General features: G+C 38.3%; 1 protein-coding gene and 1 long non-coding RNA gene across 8 annotated transcripts in view; one reads left to right on the top strand and one right to left on the bottom strand.

Annotated features, from left to right (window-relative positions):
• The window catches only part of PEMT (phosphatidylethanolamine N-methyltransferase), a 191682-nt gene that overhangs the window by 32643 nt on the left and 131645 nt on the right, over window positions 1-27394 (bottom strand). For all 7 annotated transcript variants that reach the window (XM_074204813.1, XM_074204818.1, XM_074204815.1 and 4 more), the window contains one exon: window positions 15275-15420. In XM_074204813.1, the coding sequence (XP_074060914.1) occupies window positions 15275-15420 (146 nt within the window). The remainder of the gene's footprint in view (window positions 1-15274; window positions 15421-27394) is intronic.
• LOC141501129 (uncharacterized) lies at window positions 10773-26053 on the top strand. The gene is made up of 3 exons (XR_012472150.1): window positions 10773-10887; window positions 13464-13527; window positions 25604-26053. It is a non-coding gene; the product is annotated as an uncharacterized LOC141501129 (long non-coding RNA).

The raw sequence follows: 27394 nt of genomic DNA, 5'->3' as shown, positions 1-27394 counted from the left end.
CAGTTACATGTAAAAATGAATGTTTAAAATTTTCTTTTATTACTTGGGTTCCAAAGTATTTTATCTTCCGTCTTCCCAACCCCACTGAGAAAGCAATTTGATATAAGTTATAAATGTACTGCAAAACATTTCCATAATAATCTTGTTACGAGAGAACACATAGCATGTCTGCAACCTTTAAATTTAATATTTCTTCAATATTATATTTTCCAATTACATGCAAAAATACTTTAACATTCATTTTTAAATATGTTCGATTCCGGGGGTGGAGCCAAGATGGCGACAGGAGATTCTGTCTTAGGCGCTCTCTCTCATAAACCTTGGAAACTAAGGACTTTAACTAAATTTTCGAGAGACAGAACCCACAGAGGGACCCAGTGAGGCCGTTCTCCTACTCAAGGTAACCTGGAAAAGAGCAGAAAGGCTCTGCTCCCCGGGGTTGGAGGGGCGGCCCGCCAGAGCAAAAGAACTTCAGTCTCCCAGAGGCAGCCCCAGGGCGCTGGGAGCTGTGGCTCACAGCAGTTGGGGAGTTTCCTGAGCTACACCCTGGGGAGCACCGGGCACAAATTGGGGGAAGAGTGGTGGGGGGGGGGACCTCTGCCAGAGAAAGCACATGAAGCCCAGCCCTCAGGACACACAGAGAGCAAGGAGCAGCAGGGTGGCCAAGGCAGACCAGGACACAGAAGCAGGCGGAGCCCCCAGGGCATGAGCCCATTTAGCTGAGGGAGGGGAGTGAAGAGAGACTGCAGAGCTCTGTCCTCTGCCCCTGGAACAGGACTCTGGGGCTCTGACCACATTCAGATCCTGATCGCAGTCTAGGCCCCCCAATAGAACAGCAGCCCCCCCCCACCTCGGCCCCATGGCAGAGGGGGACGCTTACGGTCATTCACAGACCAGGAGGGAGGACAGAGCCTCACACACTGAGACCTTTGTGGGAGTGTCCCAAAAGCTCAGGAAGTAGCCCCAAACCAGGCTCAGGCTGGGAAAATGAGTAAGCAGAGAAACAAGAGGAACACCATTGAGAAATATTTTGCCTGTGATCCCAAGAAGTATCAAAACACTCAGTCTGAAAATGAGGAAGCACAAGCTCCTACATCTAAAGACTCCAAGAAAAACAGAAATTGGGCTCAGGCTATGACAGAGCTCAAAAAAGACTTTGAAAATCAAATGAGGGAGTTGGAAAAAAAACTGGGAAAAGAAAGGAGAGATGCAGGAAAAACATGAAAATGAAGTCTGCAGCTTAGTCAAGGAAATCCAAAAAAATGCTGAAGAAAATAGCATGCTAAAAATCAGCTTAGGTCAAATGGATAAAACAGTTCAAAAAGTTATTGAGGAGAAGAATGCTTTAAAAAGCAAAATAGGCCAGATGGAAAAAGAGATAAGAAAGCTTTCTGAGGAAAACAAATCCTTTAGACAAAGAGTAGAACTCAGGGAGATTGATGAATTTACGAGAAATCAGGACTCATTACTTCAAAACCAAACGAATGAAAAATTAGAAGAAAATGTGAAACATCTCATTGAAAAAACAACTGATATGGAAAACAGATTTAGGAAAGATAATTGAAAATTGCCCTGATATCCTAGAAGCAGAGGGCAACATAGAAATGGAGAGAATCCACCGACTGCCCTGAGCAAGAGATCCCAAAAAACCAACCCCTAGGAATATTATAGCCAAGTTCCAGAACTCCCAAGTAAAAGAGAAAATATTACAAGCAGCCAGAAGGACACAATTCAAATATCGCCGAGCTGCAGTCAGGATCTCACAGGACTTAGCAGCAACTACATTAAAAGCTCAAAGGGAAGGGGCAGCTAGGTGGCGTACTGGATAAAGCACCGGCCTTGGAGTCAGGAGTACCTGGATTCAAATCCGGTATCAGACACTTAATAATTACCTAGCTGTGTGGCCCTGGGCAAGCCAACTTAACCCTGTTTGCCTTGCAAAAATCTAAAAAACAAACAAACAAGCAAACAAACAAAAAAAAAAGCTCATAGGGCTTGGAATATAATATACCAGAAGGCAAAAGAGCTTGGAATGCAACTGAGAATCCACTACCCAGCAAAACTGAATGTCCTCGTCCAGGAAAAAAGATGGACTTTCAATGAACCAGGAGAATTTCAAATGTTCCTGTTGGAATGGCCAGAACTGAACATAAGGTTTGATCTTCAAATACAGGACTCAGGTGAAACATAGAGATTGGAGGACAGGGGGAAAATATGAGGGACTTAATGATGATGAACTGCATGTATTCCTGCATAGAAAATGACACCGATAATACTCATACGAACCCTCTCAATTAACAGAGCAGGTAAAAGGAGATTTTATAGTTGAAGCACAGGAGAAAGCTGAATTTGAAGATAAAATATGATGCAAAAATGGAGTCAATAGAAAAAAAGTGAAATGTAATGGGAGAAAGAAAAAGGAGGGGGGGAAAGGTCAAGATATTTCATATAATATTTTTCTTTATTACAATGAGTTATTGCAATGATATGGAAGGGGGGAAGGCAAGGGGAATGAGGGAACCTTTGCTCTCATCAGGAGGCTAGGAGAGGAAACAGCATATATGCTCAATGGGGTATAGACATCTGGAGTAAGAAAGGGGGGGATGGATAGTGTATAAAGCACCGGCCTTGGAGTCAGGAATACCTGGGTTCAAATCCGGTCTCAGACACTTAATAATTACCTAGCTGTGTGGCCTTGGGCAAGTCACTTAACCCCATTTGCCTTGCAAAAAAAACCTAAAAAAAGGGGGGGGGGACAGGGGGAAGGGATGGAGATGTGAATGAAGGAGGAGAGGATGGACCATGCAGGGAGAGTGGTCAGATATAATACATTTTCTTTTTTACTTCTTGCAAGGGGCTGGGATTGGATGGCCTGTCCAGGACCATAGGGCCAGGTGGATGCTGGGCTTAAGGGGTGGTATAGGGGCCAGGGATCCCTCTGCTATGCTACTCAGCTACCCTACAGCAGAGACAGAGTGAAAGGAGAGAGAAAATACAGTACATGGTAGTGGAGAAATACCAAAGGAGTGAGTCGTGATCAGCAATGGCAATGGTAGAAAAATATGGAAGTAACTTTCGTGATGGATTTATCATAAAGAATGTGATCCACCCATGACAGAGTTGGTGGTGTTGGACACAGACTGAAGCACATTTTTATTATTATTATTATTATTATTATTATTATTATTATTTTGGGGGGCAGTGCAGGGCAAATGGGGCTGGGTGGCCTGCCTGGGGCCACATAGCAGTGTGATCGTTGGGTGTCTGAGGCCGGATTTGAACCCGGGTGCTCCTGGCTCAAGGGCCAGTGCTCTGTCCGCCACCCAGCTGCCCCTACTATTATTATTATTTTATTTTATTTTATTTTGGGTCTTTTTTTTTAATTTTTTGGTTTTTGCAGGGCAGTGGGGTTGGGGTGGCTTGCATTGTCACAGAGTTGGATGATTGTTGGGTGTACAGGGCCAGATATGGGCTTGGGTGCTCCTGGATACATGGCTGGTCCTCTGTCCACTGCGCCACCTAGCCATACCTACAATTATTACTATTTTTTATTTTAATTTTTTTCTCTTGCCTTTACTTTATCACTCAAGGAAGTCTTTATTTTTTGGGGGAGGGGTATTTTGTTTACTCTTAAACAAGAATATTTTATTAATGTATAAAAAACATCATTTGTACAAAATGAGAATAAATAAATATTAAATAATAAAAAAGAAAAATCCTTCCAAGATATTGAGTAGAAACTACTTTAAAAAAACTGAACTTCATCAACTCATTGAAATGCCAAGCTTAATGAAATCCTTCAATAGAAAAATAAAAGTGTGATAACTTATGCCTAGCATTATGAACAAAAGACTGAAAACAATCATATTTACTTAAATACAATCTTACCTATCTACATAATTCCTGTTTTAGGAATGCTGAACAAATTTCTTTCTGCATTAATTTTATTTTTATTTCAAAGTTTTCTCTTTTTCTTTACTTCTTCCACTGATTGAGAAGGCAAAAAAATATGATACCCATTATACATATAAAACTATGTAAAAATATTCCTGCTTGAATCATGTTCACCACCCCATCCCCAAGAAAAATGACAAGGAATATGAAGAAATGAAAAATATACTTCAGTCCTTATTCTGAGACCATCATGAACAAAATTTTTGAAGAGCCACTTGTAATTCAAGTTCTCTGGCTAATGAAACCAATTTAAATAGGATAGAGTTATAGTGCATGTAAAAATAAAAGAAAATCTCATTGCAAGAGACATCTTTTTGGAATAAATAAGACAGGAGATAATTACTATTCACTGTTAGCTTTTTTTGTGCTATCTTATCAAGTCTTTTTTCCCTTTCTTATTAAATGCCAGCAGACATATTTTGTGTTTCAGAGATATGTTTCTTGGGGTTTTCCAAGGATCCCATTAGTGCAGCTAGCCTCTCTACAGATGATGCTTTTGTTTCTGTTGGCATCTGGATAAAAGAATCCTGGAGCTATGACAGTCTTCCATCCAGAGTCCACTCAGATTAAATCCACTCCTATACTTGACTCTTTTTTCAACTGTATGATCCTTTCCCCATTTCTGAACAAAAATCTTCTTGCCCTTGCCATGCTGCCCATTGTGAATTTGGCTCTGCCCCCCAATCTTGTAAAATCTCATCCTGTACCTTACTTTCTCTGACTCAAGCATTTAGAAAAATTATATCATAGACCAATTTGACCTGCTGGTATTCCTTTCATGCAAATAAAAGTGAATTATGCTGATTGTTATGCAAATGAAATAAAAGGGAACTTTCAGTTTCAAGAAGAATTTGTACTTTTTAAGACTGTAGAAATTGATTATCCCTCTGCTCAAAAGGGGTCTGCTATGCAAATGTAAGAAAATGAGATGAAGTTGTTTTTAACATTCATCTCTACATGCTGGTAAGGAAAGCTCATTTTGTGGAATGTGTTACCCTTCAAAGAAAGGCACTCTGCTTGAAATGCAGACTCTTCGTGAGAAGCTGCTCTCATGTGCACTTAAGAGTCCAGGGGGAAAATAGTTACAGGGCTCCTGGTTGCTATCTGCTGGCTCACTTGCTTTTCTGATAATAAAGAATTACTATGCAGTCAAGACTGCTTGAGACACAAACCCAGAAGAAGATAATAACTCTAATTATCTACAAGCAAAATCTCAAAGAAAGACCCTGGTCAGAAAGATAACTAAAATTCATGGAATAAATAAAGAGTTTTCATATGGTACTATAAATGAAAGTAGAGCTCTAAAGTGAGGAACTAGTAAAACTGAGAACTCTAGAGGACAGACTTGGAAGGCGAATTAACAGTTTTGGTACTAGAGATATAAAATCTTACTGAAGTAACAAACTCTCTGAAAATCAGAATGGATCAAGTAAAAGTTAATACCTTCATGAAACAACATAAAATATTAAAATAATCAAAAGATTGGGAAAAAAAGAGAAGAAAGGATATCAGATCTCTTATTAAAAAACAATCTAAGGGGCGGCTAGGTGGCGCAGTGGATAGAGCACCAGCCCTGGAGTCAGGAGTAGCTGAGTTCAAATCAGGCCTCAGACACTCAATAATTACCTAGCTGTGTGGTCTTGGGCAAGCCACTTAACCCTGTTTGACTTGCAAAAACCTAAAAAAAAAAAAAAAAAAAAAAAAAAAAAAATCTAAAAATCATAGAAATTCACAACTAAAAAATCAGTTTCTTTACCATATTTCAAAAATTCTATATAAAAACTTTCCAGACCCTTTGAACCAGAAAGTAAAGTGAAAATAGAAAGAACCCCCCAGGTCATCTCCTGAAAAAAACCTAAAATGAAAGTTCCCAGGAATAACATAATCATAATCCATAATTTTCTAGTCAAAGAAAAAATACTGCAAGCAGCCAGAAATAGTTCAAGGATTGAGAAACCACAGTAAAGATTATAAAAGACTTGGCACCTGGGGCGGCTAGGTGGCGTAGTGGATAAAGCACTGGTCTTGGAGTCAGGAGTACCTGGGTTCAAATCCAGTCTCAGACACTTAATAATTACCTAGCTGTGTGGCCTTGGGCAAGCCACTTAACCCCGTTTGCCTTGCAAAAAAAAAAAAAAAACCCTAAAAAAAAAAAGAGTTGGCACCTACCATTCTAAAGAGAAAAGCTTACTACTAAGAACAAAACTGAGTGCAAGCCTAAGAGGAAAAAAAAACAGACCCTTAATTAAATAAAGTCCCAACTATTCCTAATGAGAAGACTGAATAGCAACTTTGACCTGCAAAAACAGATATCAAGAGAAAAATAAAAAGGAAAATACATTTTAACAAGTGGAGGGGGGTATAAATAGATTAAGTGTTTACTGCTTAATGAGAGAAGAATAAGGAACCAAATCTGTGATTTCATTGCAGAGCATCACCATTAAAGAATTTCCTCTAACAATGGAAGTTGGCACTTTCAAAGAACTGAGAATTTGAAGTGATTTGCTCAAGGACACATATCTGGTATGTGTCATGATGGAATTTGCAACTAGGGTTTATCTGACTCTAAGACTAGCTCACTATCTACTGCAGTATTATTCCAAAATCTCTGGGATAATTCAGACTGAGAACCCCCGACTTATAGTGCTCATAAATTTTTCTGCTCTGGAGCTCTGCAATTGCTGAACTAGATTTGGAATACAGCACACACCTGTTGGGCTCTCTGTCTACTACTTTTAATTTTTAAAATTAAGTTATTAATTTATTTTTCCAATTATATATATTTCCATTTATATTATATTCCTCCTACCCTTCCCTCCTCCCACCCAAGGAGAGCAAGTAATTTGATACAGGTCATACACAGAACAAAAAGAAAGGGAAAAGCAAAAAACAATTAAAAAGGTAAAGTCTATCTACTACTACTTTGGATCAAAACATAACATGAAAAACAATTTATTGGAGAAGCTAAATTCCAATCTACTTAGATGTTTTTAGATAACCAACAAACAGATGCAGCCAGGTGTCACAATGGATAGAGCACTGGGTCTGGAGTCAGGAAGACTCATCTTCCAAAGTCCAAATCTGATCTCAGACACTAACTAGTTGTGTGACCCTAGGCAAATCATTTAATCCTTTTTAGCCTCAGAGGTTTTCTCATCTGTAAAATGAATTGAAGAAGGGAATGGGTGAAATATTCCAATCTTTGCCAAGAATGAGTTAGATACAGCTGAAAAATGACTGAACAACAACTAATAAACAGAATGGTCTTTCATTTCTTATACTTCACATTGACCATTATATGACTGTAAAGACATTCTCTGCAGAAAATTTTTTGTGAAAGATTGCCTATTTCCCTGTCATATTTTCATCAAAGTTATACTCCACAGAAGGTTCTTACAGAACATTCTCATGAAGATTTTATCGTGTTGAGAAAGTCAGGTTACGTGTTTGTAGTTGCTGATGTCACTAGCTTTATTTGGCAATGATACAGTACATCAATTTCTCCATTATTCTGGTACCAGTCTCTCTGAGATATTTTCAGAATGGATTTTTTTTTTTTTGGCACATACTTGGCTAAGTCTGCTGATTGTCCCTACCTTATCTTCTGGGCCATTTCATCAGCTACTGACATATGAGAATCCAAATGTGGCAGCTGAAGGTAGCATATCAGTAAAGAAGATAAGGTGTTACAGAATCACTCTTTTTTGCATATTTTTCTTTCCAATCAAATCTACAAATATTCTTGAAATATTGTGACTTGTTTACATCTCATACCAAATTTTCATCAGGTTTGTTTTCCCATTGTTTACTTTTCATTGTTTTGCAAGGTGCTACTGCTTATAGTCTTGCTCCTTCTTTATAATGTTCTTTAAGTGAGCTTGTATTCTAAACCAATGCTCCTCTTGGCTGCCACATGGGATAGTAACATGCCAACTAGCAAAATAGTCAAGTGTTTGCTGGTTGAGACAGTTTCTATGCTCTCTTGGCCTTGTTGCAACAAACACTAAGAAATGGGAAAAATTAAAGTTCTAACTTTCATTTTTTAGAGTCAATAGCTTGTTAAAATAAATTGAGCTGGTATCTGTTGCACATTGTCTTTTCATCTCCTTACTTTTAATTTGGTATTGATTTTTATTTTTTTCTCTCATTTGCCCACATACAGAAAACCAATTAAGACAGGAATTCCTACTTCAATAATCAATTGTTTCTTATCTGTTAGGATATGGTCAATTTCATCACTGTGATGTTGTTCTTGTGCTTCTCTTCTGAATCTATATATGGTTTTTCATTAATCTATAAGCATTTGTCTTCATTTTCTATCTTTACAACATCTGTCTATTTTTCCATATACATAATACATTTATATGCACATACATATATCTTTACACATACATACATACACTCATTTAATGTACCCTTCTATCTATACACACTACCACCAGTCTGGCTCAGGGCCTTATTACTACATCTCTCAAACTGCTAGTCTCCTTGCCTCATTTCTCTCTCCCTCACTTCCAATTTACTTACCCAAAGTGATTTTCAGACCTCCTAATTATAATGTTAAATAAGTGTTAATTTAATTATCGATATTCTTAAGGGCCTGGGGCACATAGTAAATGCCTAAAAAATATTTGCTTGCTTGACATGAGATATTAATAAATAAATTTCATCACCTTTCTATTTCCTCCTAGATAATATATTAATTGCTTTGTTTGACATTTAATATCTTTTACAACCTAAACCCTTCCTACATTTTCAATTTTCTTATATTTTACCCTCCCCCACCATACATTCTACAATCTACTGACCTATTTGCTGTTCCTCTTACATGAATCTCCCAATTTGTTTTCATGCCTTTCCATGGGCTGTTCCCCCATATTTGAAATGTCCTTCCTCAACTCCACTTCCAGGAATTCCCATCTTCCATAAAGACTCAGTTCAAATGTCTTCTACAGGAAAACTTTCATGATCCCCCATAACCCACTAAAAGTTTCCTTCCATCTATTGTTTATGTCTACTTATTTACATGTTGTCTTATTACTAAAAGTTTCCTTCCATCTACTCTGTTTAATCCTATTTATATCTACATGATGCCTTTCCCATTAGAATATAAGCCCCTTGAAGGTAGGGATTTTTTTTTTTTGCTTTATATCACCAGCTTTTAGCACAAAACAGTAAAAGGCAATAAATGATTACATGTTGACTAACTTTGGACTCTTTCATTTTATTGTTCCCCAAACCATATTTTCTTATTGATTATGAGGTTAGATATGAATGTGGTTTAGAAGAGCTATTATAGACTTCACAGAATTTCTATGCTCCTTCAACTCTTTAATAGATTGTATATAAGCTGATTTGTCTTTTTTATACTCACCATAAGGTGAGAAGATCAAGTATTCCAAGAAATGAGATTTCTTGAGATTTGAGGGCAAATGACAAACATCAATTCCTTTATCTATCTGATTCTCTGTGGAGAACCCATTAGCTACAAATCAACTGAAGAGTCAACTTTTTTATGTCTTCTGGTTTCATTGATAACAAGATATCAATATTGACGTGGTTTAATTTCTCCAGTTTAATCACTGCTGTCGCACAAAGATCTCTCACCTCACTCAATCAGTGCCAGGAACTTAGAATACCAATAATTAAATGAATGTTCATTAACCTTATAAATGATTAATGTTTAGAGAAGCAGTCTAAAAAGAGTGCAAATCTTCATTATCCTCTTCTCTTTTATGCTACTCTATCCTCATCGTTGCAGGATTTCTTGGAGGAGGACATACAGGAATGAGGACAATTTTTTAAAAATTGTCCTGTTTCATGGGCTGCCAGGGAAAAAAGAATTCTTTACTTAATAGACAAATTTACTAGGCTCTGCTATCCTGGCCTTCTCAAAGACATGAAGACACTTGTCAATCAAGAGGACATATCAGGGTAGAATTTTTGTGGAGAAAATCCCCTGTTAAATTCTACCATGGATACTCATGGTGGGAGAATGTGAGGTGGAGGACAACTTGAGTTTTGAGGTCCAAACTATAGTAGGGCTAAAGTTGACTGAATGTCTGAGAAAAGTACAAAGCCAATATGGAGCCCTGGGAACCTACCAGGATGTATGAGGATGAGAGAACTAGCCTGGATCAGAAAAATGAAGCAGGTTAAACTTCTAGAATGATCAGCACCATGAACAATAAGTGGTTGTTGCCTTTCTGGCCCAGGAGAGATGGGGAGACCCAGTTTCAAAAAAATAAATGTATACTTTGAGAAAAGAGGACAAGAGAATGCCTTTAACTGCCCCAGATTAGAAAAACTGTCTTTTTTATAAGGCAGAGATTGAAGCCTTGAGAGGATAAAGCAGAGAGGGCAAGTTAAGGACTTGGGAAAATCATTCTAATAGAAAGCTCAGGCCTGTAAACAAAATGGGAGAGCGGTCAGAGTGATCAAACTATGCCCACATTAGCTATTTCACCAAGAACTAGTTCTGCTGAATTCTATGATTCTTTGTTTCCCCTTACATAGATATATTGGGAAAATCTGAGATCCTCAAAAACTTTAAAGAGTTCACCTGGCAACAGAACCTAGAGGCATCCTGTTCCCATCTAGAAAATCCAAATTTGTCTCCCTTCTAAGAGACCAATTTTGATTAATCAGAGGTAGAAAAATAGGGCAAAGAGACTGCACAATGGGCATCGCTCTGGGATCCAGTTGGAGCGAGTTGAGGGCCCTTCCCTTAACTGCATCACGGTGATTGTCAAGGCACAAAGGGCAGAGGAAACCCTGAGGTGCCAGCCCTGGGACCTGCCAGAAAGCTCATTCTTCCAACCAAGCAGGAAGTGGAATGATGGGGGTAGGGATGAAGTGATAATGCCAGCACTGCTGCGCGGGCAGAGGACTGGCACAGAAACCTTGTTTGAGAAGAGTGACTCACAGCCCTTGGTAAGCACCTCACCCTATATTTGATGCCAAACACAATGTTCCTTCAGCATTTCTAGGCCAGTTCTACTCAGAATAGGCAAACCTAAAGACCGTATCAAGAAGGGTTTTAATGGGCTTCTTCCTTCCACCCAGAGGACACAGGGACTTCCAACATGGTCATGTCCCACACTAATTGGATAGCAAAGTAGAACCAAGAGATTGTGTTTGCTCCGAGTGGTCACTGGGAAAGGGGCCAGATTTGGTAGCAAAGAACCAGGGTCCCTATCCTACCTTCATGGTCATGAGTAGGCTTTTAGTTTCTTCAACTGAAAATTTGGGGGGGTTGGATTAGATGGCTTCTAAGTTACCTTCCCAGCACTAAATCAATGATCCCGCAATTCTATGATCCTAAGATTAGGGTTCCTAATCATTTAGTCAATGAGGAGTTATTTTTGATTTTCATAAATCTTATTACTGCTAAATAAAAAATTATAAGGAATGGCAATGCAGAATTCCCCAAATCCAGAGACCATGTGAGCAGCTGATTGATTTGGAGATGAAACATATGAGAATTAGAAGTGAATGGTAGAAGCAGAATATTTAAAGAAGACAGGAAGAAAAGAAACATTCCTTATTAAGACATACTCATATGCATGAAGAAATCCAATAAGCATCAATCAACCAATAAGCATTTATCAAGGGTGTGCTGGGTACTGTAGCCACAAATACATTCAGTCTTCAATGAGTTTGTATTCTATCAAGAGAGATGCGCTCATTTCACACAGACACACAGAGTCTACCTTCTTTATCTTTAATTATTAAGATAGCTAAACCAATCCACTTTCTTTTTATCCAAATATGACACAAGAAAACATCATTTTGTCCTCTTTCTCTTACCTCAAACATTGCTCTAGGCTTATGGAATTCTGGCCCTGAATTCTTCTACATCTCAAAAAATCATCCCAAGAGAACTGGATCCTCTCAAAAGTTTTTATGCAATGGCATCAGGAAGTTTTATTTGCTATACCCTACCCCAAGAAACCCAGCACAAACTTCACAGCCCATTTCAGACAGTTATCATGTCATTCCCCCAATTCCTGACTAGCTCTTTTTCTTCTCCAATCTATAATCATTTCTGAGGTCCAAGAATGGAAGTGTACAGGAGGCTTATCTAATTTTTCCAGATCTCTTTCTTAGGTTGTAAGCTCCTACAGGGCAAGTGCCTGCCTCTCTCTCTCTCTCTCTCTCTCTCTCTCTCTCTCTCTCTCTCACACACACACACACACACACACACACACACACACACACACACCTATATAGGATGAACTGCTCTATTTCCCTGAAGACAAGAGGTGAGAAGATGTGAAAAAAGTTTTCCAGAAGAAGGAATGTAAAAAAATATTAATAAGCATCTGAATCATGAATGATCAGAGCAATGCAAAATAATTTAGAATAACCCTGAAGTATCATTTCACACAAATCAAATTAACAAAGATGGCAAGAGTCAATGTTGAAAAAGCTGTTAGAAGACAAAAATATTAATTCAATGCTAATGAAACTATAGATGGGTCCAAATACCCTGGTAAACAATTTGGTATTATTTAAATTGCTAAATTATTTATACTAAATTATTTATTTATCCCTTGAGCCCCCAACTATGAACCATTTATGAGCCATTTAAATCTCCAATTAGGTCAACAACAGAAAGAAAGACTCCTATGTACCAAAATATTCTTAGTAGCACTGTTGTAATGACAGAAAGCTAGGAAAAGATTTTTTATCTCATGACTGGGGAATGGTGGAAGAAATTATGGTTCATAAATTTAATTATGAAATAGCAAATATGAAGAATTCAGAAAAACATGGAAGATTTGTATGTCCTGATAAAGCAGAGCCAAAGGAACAATAAACACAAAGGTCATAGGCTACAACAGTATAAATGAAAATAACCCCGAAGGCAGCAAAGCTCAAATCAAATACAAGGTACAAAGTTTAATATTATTAAAAGACAGACAAAATAAAATTAATGTGGGCCTCTGCTCCTGAGATTTATCCTTATTCTTTCTGACAGGGTCCCTCCTTCCTTACTCACAGAATTCCCATGTTTTTGTCCCCTTGAAAGTTTTCCAAGACAGAGAGACAAATTGACGTCATTAGTACAGGTGCCCTGTCTAGTCTTACAAAGTCTGTGTTGATTCTGGACATTCTGGCCTGATTTGAAAACCAGGACCCATGAATGATGGATATTAACAGTAAACTACAGCTAGGAAGCCCTATGCCAGACCTTTTCAGGCTTATTTTGGTGCTGGAGTCTCCAACAAGAGACAAAAGCCCTCATCCAAAGTCCAGGCTCATCTACTTTGAAGGGAACTGGACTCAAGAGTCTATTCACAGGCTAACTTCAAGAAGCCTGCTAGGTCAAGAACCTTTCCCAGAACTGACTAGGTTGGAGGAAACCTCTACTTTTTGGGCTATTTGACTCATGTGCTTTGCTTTTCCAGTAAAAACAAACCTCTGGGAGTTTTGTGGAAAGCAATAAATCAGGTTGAATAGAAATTATTCCAGTCTAAACTTATTGCTCTGTTTTTCATTTGGAGGTAGAAGCAGAGGAAGAAGAGTGATGCAAACCCCTTATGCAACATGTGAGAAAACTGAAGCAAGGTCAGTAAAGTGATGAGTTCGAAGTTACATATCAAGTAATTGCAAAGTCATGACTAGAACTAGTTATTCCTTCATTACAGGGATCTAGTCTCATTTCTTTCATGAGCCCTTCTCTGAGGGTAAAACCAATAGATCGTTATGAGGGTAACTCTCAGCTTTCCTTATAAAGAACTTTTCTAACAATTAAAATGTTTCTGAAATGGAGTAGAATACTTCGCCTTGAAATGTTCAAGTTCAAGCAAAAGGCTAGATTTGGGAGGAGATGGCTACATGGGATGGCCTCAAAGGCCCCTTCAAACACTAAAGTTCTAAGATACTGTGGTTCCCCATTTCATCCCAGGTTCCAGTAATCTCTCCTATGTCTGATCTAGTATTCCTAATGTCTTTAAGAATAACTTCTCTTTAGTGTTTTATCCTTCCAGTTATCATTCTGTCTTCTCTCTCTCTCTTTATTTTAAAATACAAGATGAATATAAAAAGGACTAGGTTTTTCATGACATGCTAGCTGACTATTAGTCAAGAGCATGAAAAAGCAGTCAAAAAAATTAATGCAATCTTGAACTCCAGTAAAAGAAACAGTGTCTAGGCCTTCAGTACCTAGATCTCACCACTCACATTTTAAGCTTTGTTCTTTTTTTGGGGGTTTTTTTTCAAGGCAAATGGGGTTAAGTGGCTTATCCAAGGCCACACAGCTAGGTAATTAGTAAGTGTCTGAGACCGGATTTGAACCCAGGTACTTCTGACTCCAAGGCTGGTGCCAGCCTCAGTCACTTAATAATTACCTAGCTGTGTGACCTTGGGCAAGTCACTTAACCCCCTTGCCTTAAATAAACTTTAAAACAAAACAAAACAAAAACAGGATGGCCAAAGAGACAGATCTTGAATTCACATGGCACATGGACTAGAAAACATAGAAACACTGGAAGACTGGTTGAAGGAAAGTGTGATGGAAAGAAGATTTGGTTTTAAAGGAAGAGGGAAAAATTATAACTATAGTCAAAAATTAACATAGAGAAGAGGATTAGATTTGTTCTCCTTGGTCCCAAAGTGGAGATCTAAGAATGATGTGTTTGAGTTGTAAAGGAGATTAGTTAGTTATAGTTTGACATAAAATAAAACTTTCTATCAATGAGAGCTCTCTAAAGGGAAAAGGTTGATAGGGAAGGTGACTGATTCAGGGAGGGAGGTCAATGGCTACATGACCAGTTATGAGGTTACTTGTAGAGATTTCTGTGAGAAAAGGGCTGGGCTGCAGGTCCTTTCCTACCCTGAATTTCTATGATTCTATTAGGGAGTATACTTCTAGAGGACAGGGAGTTTCATTCAGCTTTCCATTTCCCTTGTTACTCAAACAATATTCTATTTAGTATGCTGGGTGTACAAATATTTCTTTAAGGTGTTCATACAATCACAGAATGCTCAGGCTGGAAACAACATCAGAAGATGTTTGGGCCTTATTTTACAAACTGAGGTTCAAGAGAAATACTCCCTCTTAAGGTTACATAGTTGTTTGTTGAATTAAATCTGGAATCTAGAATTCTTGAATCCTAGACTTATTCTCTTAAGATCCTTATCTTAGGGAGCTTTCCCCTACTAAGATAAGGTGGTAAAGCTAGCTATATGGTGCCATTTGCAATGAACGTGAAGAATATAGCTGACACTGAATGGGCAGTTTCCCCATCCTCCCCCACTGCCAGATCTATGCCCCAGGGTCAGGTATGCCATTCTAAGCTCTTCAGGATCTTACCTAGATATGTTCCGATGAATCCAAGGGCATGGAAGCTGGAGAGCACAAAGACAATGCCGATTCCCAGGATGACAAGGCCTACATAGTAGGCCTCTAGGCAATCCAGCCTTTCCATCTTTGGTTGGCTTGACATGGCCTGGGTAAAGCTAGAGAGAAAGAGGAGAAAAAAAAATAAGAGGAAGACTCAGAAGCTTTAGTTGTGGCCTGTAAGTACCAGGGACCTGTCCCTTCAAATCTGCCAAGTCCATTAAAGCCATCACCCCCCAGATTCTTGGGCTGATTCTACACAGCAGTAGAACCCTATAAATACTCAAGAGATTTGATTCAATTTGATTCTACTCAATTCAATAAACATTTATTAAGCAACAACACTATGTTGGATACTGTGCTAAGGGTCGGTGGGGAGGAATACAAAAAGAGGCAAAAACACTCTCTGCCCTTAAGAAGCATATATTTTACATTCTAACAAGAAAGGCAAGATGCAAGCGAATTATGTACACATGTATATTTATATACATACATATGTTTTTATTAATGTATATGTGTGTGTGTATACACACACACACATATACATACATATATACAAAGCAAGCTATAATAGAAGATAAATAGAAAATAATTAAAAGAGCAATGGATAGGAATGTTTCTTGTAAGAAAGTAGGATTGGTAGTTGTGTGGCCTTGGGCAAGCCACTTAACCCCATTTGCCTTGCAAAAAAACCTAAAAAAAAAAAAGAAAGAAAGTAGGATTTGAGTTAGGGCTTAAAGGAAGTCAATTCTTTAGAAAGGACTTTAGCAATCACTTAGTCCAAAATCCTCATGTAAATTTTGGCTATTATTTTTATTAAAAATATTAAGCTACTGGGGCAGCTAAGTGGTGCAGTAGATGGAGCAACAGACTTGGAATCAGTTCAAATCCAGCCTCTGACACTTAATAATTTCCTGACTGTGTGACTATGGGCAAGTCACTTAACTCCATCAGCCTTACAAAAAAACCAAAAAATATATTAAGCTATTGTCAACTATTAAAACATTAGCTTTATTTAGTTTATCAGGTTACTTCAGGTGATCAGGGTCAATCTACTCGGAAGGAAGAGATCAAAGATTAGGAAATACTATACAGGAGGGTGGTTCAGGGTGCAATTCCACAAAGCGCTGAGGTTGCAATAAATACAGATGACATTACAAATTTATCCTAGCCTACTTCAGTATAGGATCAGAAAATGGCATGATTATTAAGGATTTCAATGTTCATTCTAGAGTCCAATCTTTCACTCATTAAATACATCCCTTCTACTTGAATACGTCTAGTAACTTCCAAGGCAGCTCATTTTTTTTACTAGATAGTCCCAAGAGTTAGAAAGTTCTTCCATTTATTTTACCTTTGTAAAGTCTAATCCCTCTTCCACAAAACAGACTTCAAATATTTAAAGACATGTAATTGATAGTAATTTTTTTTCTTTTCTATGCAAAGTATAGGGGCAGCTATTGGTGGTGGTTGTTGTCATCCTCCATAATGGAAGAGGACCATGACATTAAAAGAATTATGGCATAACTTGCACATTATGTTTATTATAATGAGGGAATGTGGTGCAAAGGCATTCTTCTCACTGCATTTTAGAGACCCATTGATAGGAAACAAGACCTCTGCTGAAGGTCTGTATGCTGTGGAAGTTCTTGATCTTATGGACAAGGTTCCCTCCCAGTATGTGATTTTCTGGTGACAAATTGGTGAAAACAGTATTGCTATTCTGTTTCTCAGTGGTCTATTGTCTAATTGGTCTAATTGTCAGTAATGTGACTGGGTTGTACTTCTCAGTTCTGTAACTATACCACCCCCAGAACCCAAAGACCGTGTTTTCCTAGAAGCCACCTGGTGGGTGGGTCTTGGGGAAAATGCCATCAGACTGCTATTTGGCATCATTTATGGTCAGAATATGATGGTATCTGTTCTTCTTTGAACCTCTGATTTTCATTCTTGAGTAATTAAAACATTTTTGGCAAATGTTTCTCTAGTCTGTCTTCCATAGGTTCAAGAATTTCACTTCTAACAGCATAATACAAATACCCCTTGACCATCTGCTTAATCATGACCTTCATTCTGAAAACCAACAAAATAGAACCAGGGTCCTATTCCACTACTTCTAGCCGGAGTATCCAGGGAACTAGGGCCTGCTTTGAACACTAAATTTTTCAAAGTAAATACTTCAGCCTTGGGACACTCAGCTAAGAGCAAAGAGGAGGTGTTGAGAGGCAGGGCCAGTTAATTGGGTGAATATGGTGCTTCTACTCAGGAAGATTCCAGCTGTTTGACCCTGGGCAAGTCATTTAATCCTGTTTATCTTAGTTTCCTTATCTGTTAACTGAGCTGGAGAAGGAAATGGTAAATGACCCCAGTATCTTTGCCAAGGAAAACCCCAAATAGGGTCATGAAGAGTCAGAAACAAACTACTGAAAAACAACTGAACAACAACATCAAAAGCAAGGTATTTCTGGCTCTTTCAATATCTCTTTTGTGACTTTGGTTCTAGATCCTACACCATGATGGTCCCTCTCCAACTTGCCAGTCTTCCCCACACTACATCAGATAGACTGTGATCAGAACATTGTTCTAACATGATCTGGTCTTGATTCTGATACCAAAGTGTTGAAAATATCCTCCCAGAAACTGGTTTTCCTCTCCTAATTCAAGCTCATCAACAAGACAGATTATTTTGTGGCAAAGTTCTGATCCTCCTGTTTTGGGCAGGATGAAGGAAACTGGTTCTACGCTTTGCCTCACAGGCCTCTCTCTGGCATTTGTGTTAAGGATTGAATGATTGTTTTTATTCACTTTTCTTTTTCCATTCTCTCAAAGACTGTTTGAAAATTCAACATGCTCATCTTAAATTTCAAGAGAAGCCAAAGAGAGATGACTCATAGATTCCCAAAGGCATAAGTAGGAAGAGAGGATGGATGACCCACAGACTATATACAGACTATAGAGGTCAGCTCATATTTGCTGCCGGTGCTCAGAGACTCATACACTTCCCGTGGTTCTACGTGGCTTCCTGGAGAAAGGGCAAACTCTTCAGCAAGGCATTGAATGCCCCTCTAAATCAGATTTCAACCTACTTCTCCAGTTTTATATCCCTCTTCTTTAATATATACCCCTTGGCTCAAGAAAGGCTAGTTTTCTCATTGAACTTAGAATTAGATTTTGCAGGGCGAAGAGGTGTGAAGTAGAAATAAGGAAGAAAACTAGAGTCTTAAATGTCAGGTGAAGAAGCTTTTATTTTATCCTTCCAGGAAGAAAAAGATGGACTGGAAAAGGGAGAGATTTAAGGTATGGAGAATACTTTGGAGGTATTATAATGGCCCAGACAAGAAGTAATGACAATCTGAATAGGTTGATAATGTTAATAAGTAGTATTTATGTAGTGCTGTAAAGTTTGCAAAACATTTTATAAAAACTGGCTCAGGGGCAGCTAGGTGGCGTAGTGGATAAAGCACCGGCCTTGGAGTCAGGACTACCTGGGTTCAAATCTGATCTCAGACACTTAATAATTACCTAGCTGTGTGGCCTTGGGCAAGCCACTTAACCCCATTTGCCTTGCAAAAACCTAAACAAAAAAAAAAAGGCTCATTTTATGCTTACAACCTTGAGGGGTAGGTGCCATTACTATCTCCATTTTATAAATGTGAAAACTCAGACAGAATAACTTGTCAAGGGCCATACAATTAGTAATTGTCTAAGGATGAATTTGAACTCAGGTATTCCTGATTCCATGTCCAGAGCTCTATTACACTACCTAGCTGTTGAGTGGTAGTAGGAGTAGAAAGAAGGGTTTTAATGGGAATTTGTTTAGATAGAATAATAGGACTCGGGAAACAAATAAATGTGGGGGTCAAGGGAAAGGGAACAGTAAAAGCTAATTTGAAGCTTTTGAGTCTGGGTAAGTAGGAGGTTAGTGGTACATAAAAAGAAATAGGAAGATTTGGAGGAAGTATGGTGTTAGGAGATGATGAATTGAGATCAGAACATGCTGAGAGTGAAGTGCCAGTGGAAAAAAAACACAGAGAAGGATTCAACAAGCAGCCGGAAATGTGGAAATGGAAACTGAGGAGTAGTCAGGGCTGCACGTGTATGCAGTAGGGAGTCACTTGCATAGAGAGGACAATGAAAGTCATGAGAACAGATTAAGATTGATAAGGGAACGGGGGGGGGGGGGGGGGGGGGGGTGAAAGAAAGCTAAATATGCCAATACTTTGTGGGCAACTGGAAGAGGAGGAGAAATAAGTAAAGGAAGTTTTGTGGTTACACTAAATATCTGTGGATCCAGAACTGCATAGAAAAAAGGCATAAATTGAACAAATAACCAATAGGTTCAGACACCAGCCCTGTTCACTAATGGTCTGGCCTGACTCTGGTCACTTCATCTATATGAAAGCCACCTGCTAGTTCCTAGCTGCCGTGGCTGAACCCCTCCACCTCCTCTCACTGGATGGAATTTTTTGCCTCCTGTTATTTTGCCAAATAACTTCCTGATTTTTTTTATTGGTGAACTTCACATCCACAGTGAATCTGAAGGGGAGGGGAAGGGAAAGGCTACGACAGGAGTACATTAAGTCCAAATATTTTTGCTTGGTTTTTGAGGCTCTCTTCAACATGCAACCTCTGTCTCAGCTTCCTGGATCATTTCATGGGTACAAACTCACAATGTTCAAGTCTACTTCCTTATTTTACCTCTCCTATATCTTCTCTAATTTTTACCATTCTGGAGGGAACACCTTAAATTCTCTATTTTTTGGGAAATCTTTCCAGACAATTTCAGTCCATAGCAATTTCTTCTCTCTGATCTTTTTCTTTGCCCCATACAATGTAATTTGGCACAAAATGAGAGCTAGTAGGTTCTCCATATTTCTTTTTGGACCAGACCTATGATTTCATTGATTACAGGAAACTTTCCTCTACCAATAAAAATCAGCAATTGCTTTGGAACTTAAAGTATTGGAGAAATGTCTAGGAAAGAAAGGGTGGTTAAGTGACTTGCCCAAACAACCACTATAAGTCATAGGACACACTTGAGCTCAGATCTTACTGCCTTTGAGGGAAGCTTTTCAAACTTTACATCATCTTGCCTCTAAGGCTCTCAATAAAGAATGCTTATTGATTAGTTGGGGGAAGGGGAACAAAGAAGGAGATAAAGGGAAGGCAAAAGGGAGAAGATAAAGGCTTGGTAGGAAGAGAAGGTGGGAAGGATGTCTTGAGAGGAGTCTGTGTCCCTTCAGAAGTAAGAATGAAATTAAAATTTCTAATACACAACCCAAGTCACCAACCTAAAAAGTCCGGAATAGCTAACTCCTTGTCTTAAGAAAAAAAGGCAGGGGAAGAAATATTAAACTATCTTTCAGCTGGTTAGAAAACTTTTCTTTTCTTTGGATCGAAGATCAATCTAGTATCATTTTTCTTCTTAACAAATACTCTTAACTAGAACCTGGTTAAAGATAAGATAATAGATTGGTTAGAAATTATCATTTGACTGGGGGCCAGTCCTTCCTATGGTTGTTCCTTCCTCTGCCACTGGGTGACCTTGGGAAACTTGGTTTCCCTGGGACTCAAATTCCTCATCTCTCAAACAGAAATATTATTCTGGGAGTATAAGAGGTTAATAGTGGTTGGGTTGGGGAGGAGTTGAGGAATTCCTCAAGAGTAAGAGAACTGAATCAAAGAATTTTAGAATTGGAAAGTACTTCAGAGGTTGCCTATTCCATTCAACATGAATCCTCCTTACAAAACATCTGACCAATGGCCATTTTATTCAGCATTTGTTTTAAAACCTTTGTTGAGGGAGAACTACTGCTCCATTCCTTTTAGGATTCTGCTTTTTTTAAAAAAAAAATTAAGGCAATGGGGTTAAGTGACTTGCCCAAGGTCACACAGCTAGGCAATTAAGATCTGAAGCTGAATTTGAACTCAGGTCCTCCTGAATCTAGGGCCAGTGCTCTATCTACTATACCACCTAGCTGTCCCTTCCATTCCTTTTAGAGAGTTCTAATTGTTGAACACTTTTTCCTTATATGAAGCCTACATCTGCCTTGCTGCAATTTCTATCCATTTCTCTCATACATGCTTGTAAGTGTCAAATTGAATTAAATCTGATTCTTCTTCCACATGGTACTTCAATTATTTATGAACAACTATTAGGTTTCCCCCTCAATAATTTCCATTTTAGGCAAAATATTCCTCCTTCCTTGCACTTTTTCTCACATGGCATGATTTCCTGGCCCTTTACTACTCTGATCACCCTGCTCATAACCTCACTTGTTCAAGGTCTTCCTAAAATGTGCTGCACAGATGTGTTTGTCAACAGCATAGTAAGGCAGCTTTATCACCCTTCCTTGTTCCTGGACACTATGACTCTCAAAGCAAACTAAGATCATATCAATATTTTGGTCCATGATGTCCCACTGGTGAATCACACTGGATTTGCAATACACTTAAACACCAGATACTTTTCAGAGTGATGGTTATCTAGTCATATTGCCCCATTTTGAATTAGTTAGGCTGATTTTTTTAAATCAAATATAAATCAGATTTTATATTCAACTTTCATCTTCTAGGAAATAGCTCAGATTTTATTCTGTTGAGATCTGCTTGTACCCTGAAATTGTCATTCAGTGTTTTTAGACAGTCCTGTCCCCCTAATTTTTTTATAAAAATGTAAAATAGAAGAGGAAAACATATATCCCCATATATTCTATTAGAGGCCTCATAAGTTGACAATAAACCACTATAATAGCTACTCTAGGTTTGGACACTCAACCAGTTCCAAACCAGTTCTATCTTACTATGATGAATGTATAAAATGCTTTGCAAAAATAGATAAATCCAGTATTTCCCTCATCTACCAGTCTAATAACATTGCCAAAAAAAACTAATCTGGCAAGACCTGTTTATGATGATCATTAACTACTCCTTTAATAATAAAAGTTTACCAGGAATTGAAGTCAAGTACATTAGTCTATAATTTATGGATTTTCTTCCCTTTTTTGAAAATTGGGATATTTGATCCTTTCTAGTCCTAGGGCACTTTTACTTGAATAACTATCTACAAAGTAGATCTACCACTAGAGTAGATTGAACTAGAAATTCACTTCAGATAAAACCTAAGAAAGAAACCAAAACCAAAACCCAAGGTATTTCAGATGTCCATATACAAATGGGTAACAGCAAAGGGAATCAATCCTAAAACCAAAGAGACAAATGTGATAGGGTTCGTTGAAACTTTGCAGAATTAAATTTGGAACTTAAAGACTTGGAGAAATCCCTAGAAAACAGAGAGGAAGGTTAAGTGACTTGTCCAAACATCCACTATGTGTCACAGGCCACTAGAAAGCTAACTCTTCTTCAAAAGAAACAGGACAGGTAAAGAGGAAGGAAAAACAACACTGAATTTTAAGATATATTCATGGGGAGATTAAGGGCCAGAGGAGTAAGAATGGTGGAAAGCATATGAGTGAAGATCAGCAGAGGCAAAAACAGAATTGATACCATCATCAGAGCAGGCTACAGACCACCTGGACAGAAAAAGAAATGCATTAAGACAATGAGAAAACAGACTACAAGCCAAGTATAGAGGAAAACATAGTTGTGATGTGGGATTTGAATTATCTGAACATCTGCTGCCAAAAGCAGTACAGTCAATGTTTGGACTGGTATTAAAGATAATTTCATCCTTCCATAGGTAGAGGAAATAACAAAGAGAGCTGCTGTTTTGCTGCTCATCTTTGCCAACAAGGAGAAACTGGTGGTACACTGGAAATGATGAGAATTTTGTGGAAAAAGTGCCAGCTTCATCTAAGAACTGATGACAGAAAAAGAAAGAAAAACGGGGTCACATTTACAGATACATGCCAGATTTTAGGAAAGCATACTTCAAAGCATTCAGAGGAAAAAACAGGATTTTATGGCCCAAAATTCTATCAGAAAAATTAGCCCCAAAGGGAAAGGAAAATTCAGAATAAAATTCTAAGATATTAAGAGAAAAAAATCACAACAGGGGGGAAAATGGCCTTTGTCTAAAGAGACCAGAGAGGATGTACAGAGAATTTATCAATTAGCTTAGATTGGGGGGAAAAAGAGAGATGTAGAAGATGGGAAGGAAAGGATGTGGCTGTGTAAGAATAGCATCAGGAGCTTAGAATTAGAATCAGAACCTTGTGAGAAAATGTAAGGACAACACAACACACACACACACACGTATGTATATATGTATGCATATATGTATGTGGAGAAAGAGGTAGCATGTTACAATGAATAATTGGCTTCATACTTGAAAAGATCTGAGTTCAAGTCCTCCTTCTGACTCACAAACTGGTTATCTGACCCTTGGCAATTTATTTAATGGTTCAGGGCCTGAGGCAACTCTTCAAGACCTCAGAAAATGGTGTAGACTCCCTTATTTATTTACAATGATACAGGAGTTTTCTTGACTTGTTTCCTACTTCACTAAAATCAGAGCTCTGTCCTTTATTCCCAGAAAAATCGAGAAGAGAAATATCAAAGGGCAAAGAGGATTATAGTTCATGATGGATGACATTAGACAAAAAGAGAAGTGCTTAATTTTTGTTTTCTGTTTCGCTTCCTCCCAAGAAAATAATCTCTCGATGAGAAAAGAGAGAATAAAAAATGACCAATGTTTTGGAAGTTGAATTCCAAGATGCTGAGGAAGACAGTAAGCAGTGCTTAGCTTCCCATGCTGTGTGTGAGTTCTCAGGTCCACATGAATAACATTCTAGGGTACTGATGAGCCATCATCAATGATCTCAGAAAAACTGGAAAATAGGAGAAATGATGCAGGTCTGGAAAAAGAAAAATACTCTTATTATTATTTTAAAAAAGAACAGGCATTTTTCAAAATGCTTGTAAACTATAGTGTCTGAGACTAGGAGGTGATGGTACCATTGCAATCTATCCTGCCCTGGTCAGAACACATGTGAAATATTGTATTTAGTTCTGAATAATTCATATTAGAAATAACAATGATAAGCTGTAAAGTATATTAAAGAGACAAATGGAATGGTCAGAGGTCTTGAGAGAATAAAATAGGATTAGATAAATAAACTGGGAATATTTGGAGCAGCTAAGTGGTGGAATAGATAAGAGCACTGGGTTTGGAATCAGGAAGTCATCCCCATGAGTTATTAGATGTGTGACCTTGAACAAATCACATTACCCTGTGAAGTGAGTTCAGAAGGAAATGACAAATTGCTCCAGTATCTTCATCAAGAAAATCCCAAATGGCTGGGTGACTAGGTGGCGCAGTGAATAGAGCACTGGCCTTGGAGTCAGGAGTACCTGGGTTCAAATCCTACCTCAGACACTTAATAATTACCTAGCCGTGTGGCCTTGGGCAAGCCACTTAACCCCATTGCCTTGAAAAATCTTTAAAAAAAAAAAAAAGAAAGAAAATCCCAAATGGGATCATGAAGAGTTGGACATAACTGAAATGATCTACTAACAACAATTTAAGTGAGAAGAGAAAGAAAAGAAAAGCCTTAAAAGAATACAATAGCCATTTTCAAGTATATGGGGGGGAAAATCACATGGAAAGGGAATTACTAGGAATTGCAAAGAGGAAGAGTTCAGCTCAATGAAAGGAAAACTCTATGACAACTGGACTGGGCTATAGTGAAAGCTCATTGGGAGGTCTTCAAGAAGAAGCTTGATGACTATTTGTTAAATATGTTACAGGGGGGTTCTCATTCAGGAATGGGATCTAGATGACCTTTAAAATCCCTTCCAACTCTGGGATGCTGTGAATGGACAAAAACTCAAGCTAAGTGAATATTGTGATGTGGTGCACATGCACTGCGCACACACACACACATCACACACACATCACACACAAACACACACACACACACACATAGCTAACGTAATATATCACATGAACAGAAGCACTCTACTCTTCTCTGGTCAGATCATATAGGATTCTGAGCAACAAACTTAAGGGAGGGAACTGCCAAACTGGAGAATATTAAGCCTATTTGCTCATCTGTAAAATGAGGATAATTATAGATCCTACTTCATAAGGTTGTTGTGAGAAATAAATGAGATAACACATGGAAAGCACTTCATAAACCTTAAAATACTATATAAATATCAAATGTTATATTAAGAGAGAGGTAAACAGAGTGGTGAAATGACTACAGATCATCGTTTCAAAAAATTGGCAAAGTTTAGCTTGGCGAAGAAAAGACAAGGAAACTAGGAATAGAATATAGAACTATCTTTAAAATACTGGAAAGGTTTTTAGGAGAAAAGGAATTTTTCTTTTTGTTCCAGAAAATAAATCCAGAAACAACAGATTGCAGTTCCAGGGAGGCAGATTTCTGCTTAATCCAAGGCAAATCTTTCTATAACATCAAGAGTGTCTAAAAGAAGAATGGGCTGCTTCAGGGGATTCCCCAGAGATTCCCATTACTGGAAGACTTCAAGGAAAAGCTGAATAACTGTTTTGCAGTCCTGTTGTAGAAAGGGTTTCTACAACAAGTTGTGCTAATGACATCTAAGGCCTTACTGACGTTCTAGGATTCTTTCCCTATGAACTGTTAAAGCAGAAAGAGTATACTCCATGGTCATAATTTCTGGTTTACAGTAATAATATATTTCAAATCCAATTTGGTCAATATTTGGTGTCCTCAGTTCTCCCATTCAAAGGAGAAAGTACAGTTCTTTCCACACATAAAATTAATGGAGGAACAAGTAGTCCTTTAGCTCAGTAATACAATAAAGTATATGGACACACAGAGTGATTATTTATTTACTTTTAGTTCTATTTTTGAAGTTTGCATGGTAATTTCCCCCCCCATCAATGAAACCTCAAAATATTGGGACTACTTTCTTACTCTTATGAAATCCAGCAAGTCCTGGAAGAGAGAAGTAGCTCCCACCCAGGATCCTTGAATTGGAGATGCTTAGGTCATGACAGCTTCTATTTGTCAAAAAGGGAAGGCAAGCCTGGCTCTACTGCAGCATTTAAGCTATGTAATCCTGTCTCTCACTTTCTTTCAAGTTTCAAAATACTCCCACTCCAAAAAGGAAAATAAAATTCCACATCCTGAATAAAGTAAATCCAATGCCAAAATAACCCCTTGCATTTGTATTGAATTTTGTACTTTTTGAAGTACTTTTTTAAAATTTTCATTATTTTATTAAAATCTCACTATAACTGTGGGAAGTTTTTATTTTTGTTTTTTCCATAAGTGAGGAAAGTCATGATCAGATAGTTGTAGCTGACTTCCCTAAGGTTATATGGCTATTTAATGACAAGACTAAGATGCCTCCTAATTTTCAGTACTATATTCTGTCCACTGAAACATACTATCTCCTTGGCGCAGTTAAGTGGCGCAGTGGATACAGCACTAGCCTTGGAGTCAGGAAGATGGTATCTCACACTGCTGTGTCTGTGTGTAGTTGTGCAACTTTGGGCAAGTCCCTTAACCCTGACTGCCTCGCATACAGGGCCATCTCCAGTCATCCTGATTCATATCTGGCCAGTGGACCAGATGGCTCTAGAGAAGTAAGTGAGGCTGGTGACTTAGCACAGTATCTACCTTGGTCAAATCCAATTCACTTGTTTGTCATGGCATCACTTTCCTGATGTACTGGTCTTCTTTGAAAATGAAAGGCAACCCCCCCCCCCAAAAAAACATTACTATCTCCTTACCATTCCTTAAAAATAAGAAAGAACCATGTCCTTCCTATAGTCTTGGGTGTTGCACTGGACACAGGAATTATAAAATCTGGATTTTGGTCCCAGTTCTGCCACTTAGAATCTGTCACTTTGTGAGTCTCAGTTTCCTTTTCTGTACATAAAAAAGACAGTAGGCACCTCACACCTCTCAGATTGGCCAGTATGACCAGGAAGGATAATGATCATTGTTGGAAGGGATGTGGGAAATCTGGGACACTATTATACTGTTGGTGGAGCTGCGAACTCATCCAACCCTTCTGGAGAGCTATTTGGAACTATGCCCAAAGGGCAACAAAAATGTGCATACCCTTTGACCCAGCAATACCACTACTGGGTGTATACACTGAAGAGATGAGGAAAAAGGGTAAAAACATTACTTG

Source organism: Macrotis lagotis, chromosome X (genome assembly GCF_037893015.1).
Source record: "Macrotis lagotis isolate mMagLag1 chromosome X, bilby.v1.9.chrom.fasta, whole genome shotgun sequence".
NCBI lineage: Eukaryota > Metazoa > Chordata > Mammalia > Peramelemorphia > Peramelidae > Macrotis > Macrotis lagotis.
Note: the sequence above shows the minus strand (reverse complement) of the source record. Positions and strands in the feature narration are given on the sequence as shown.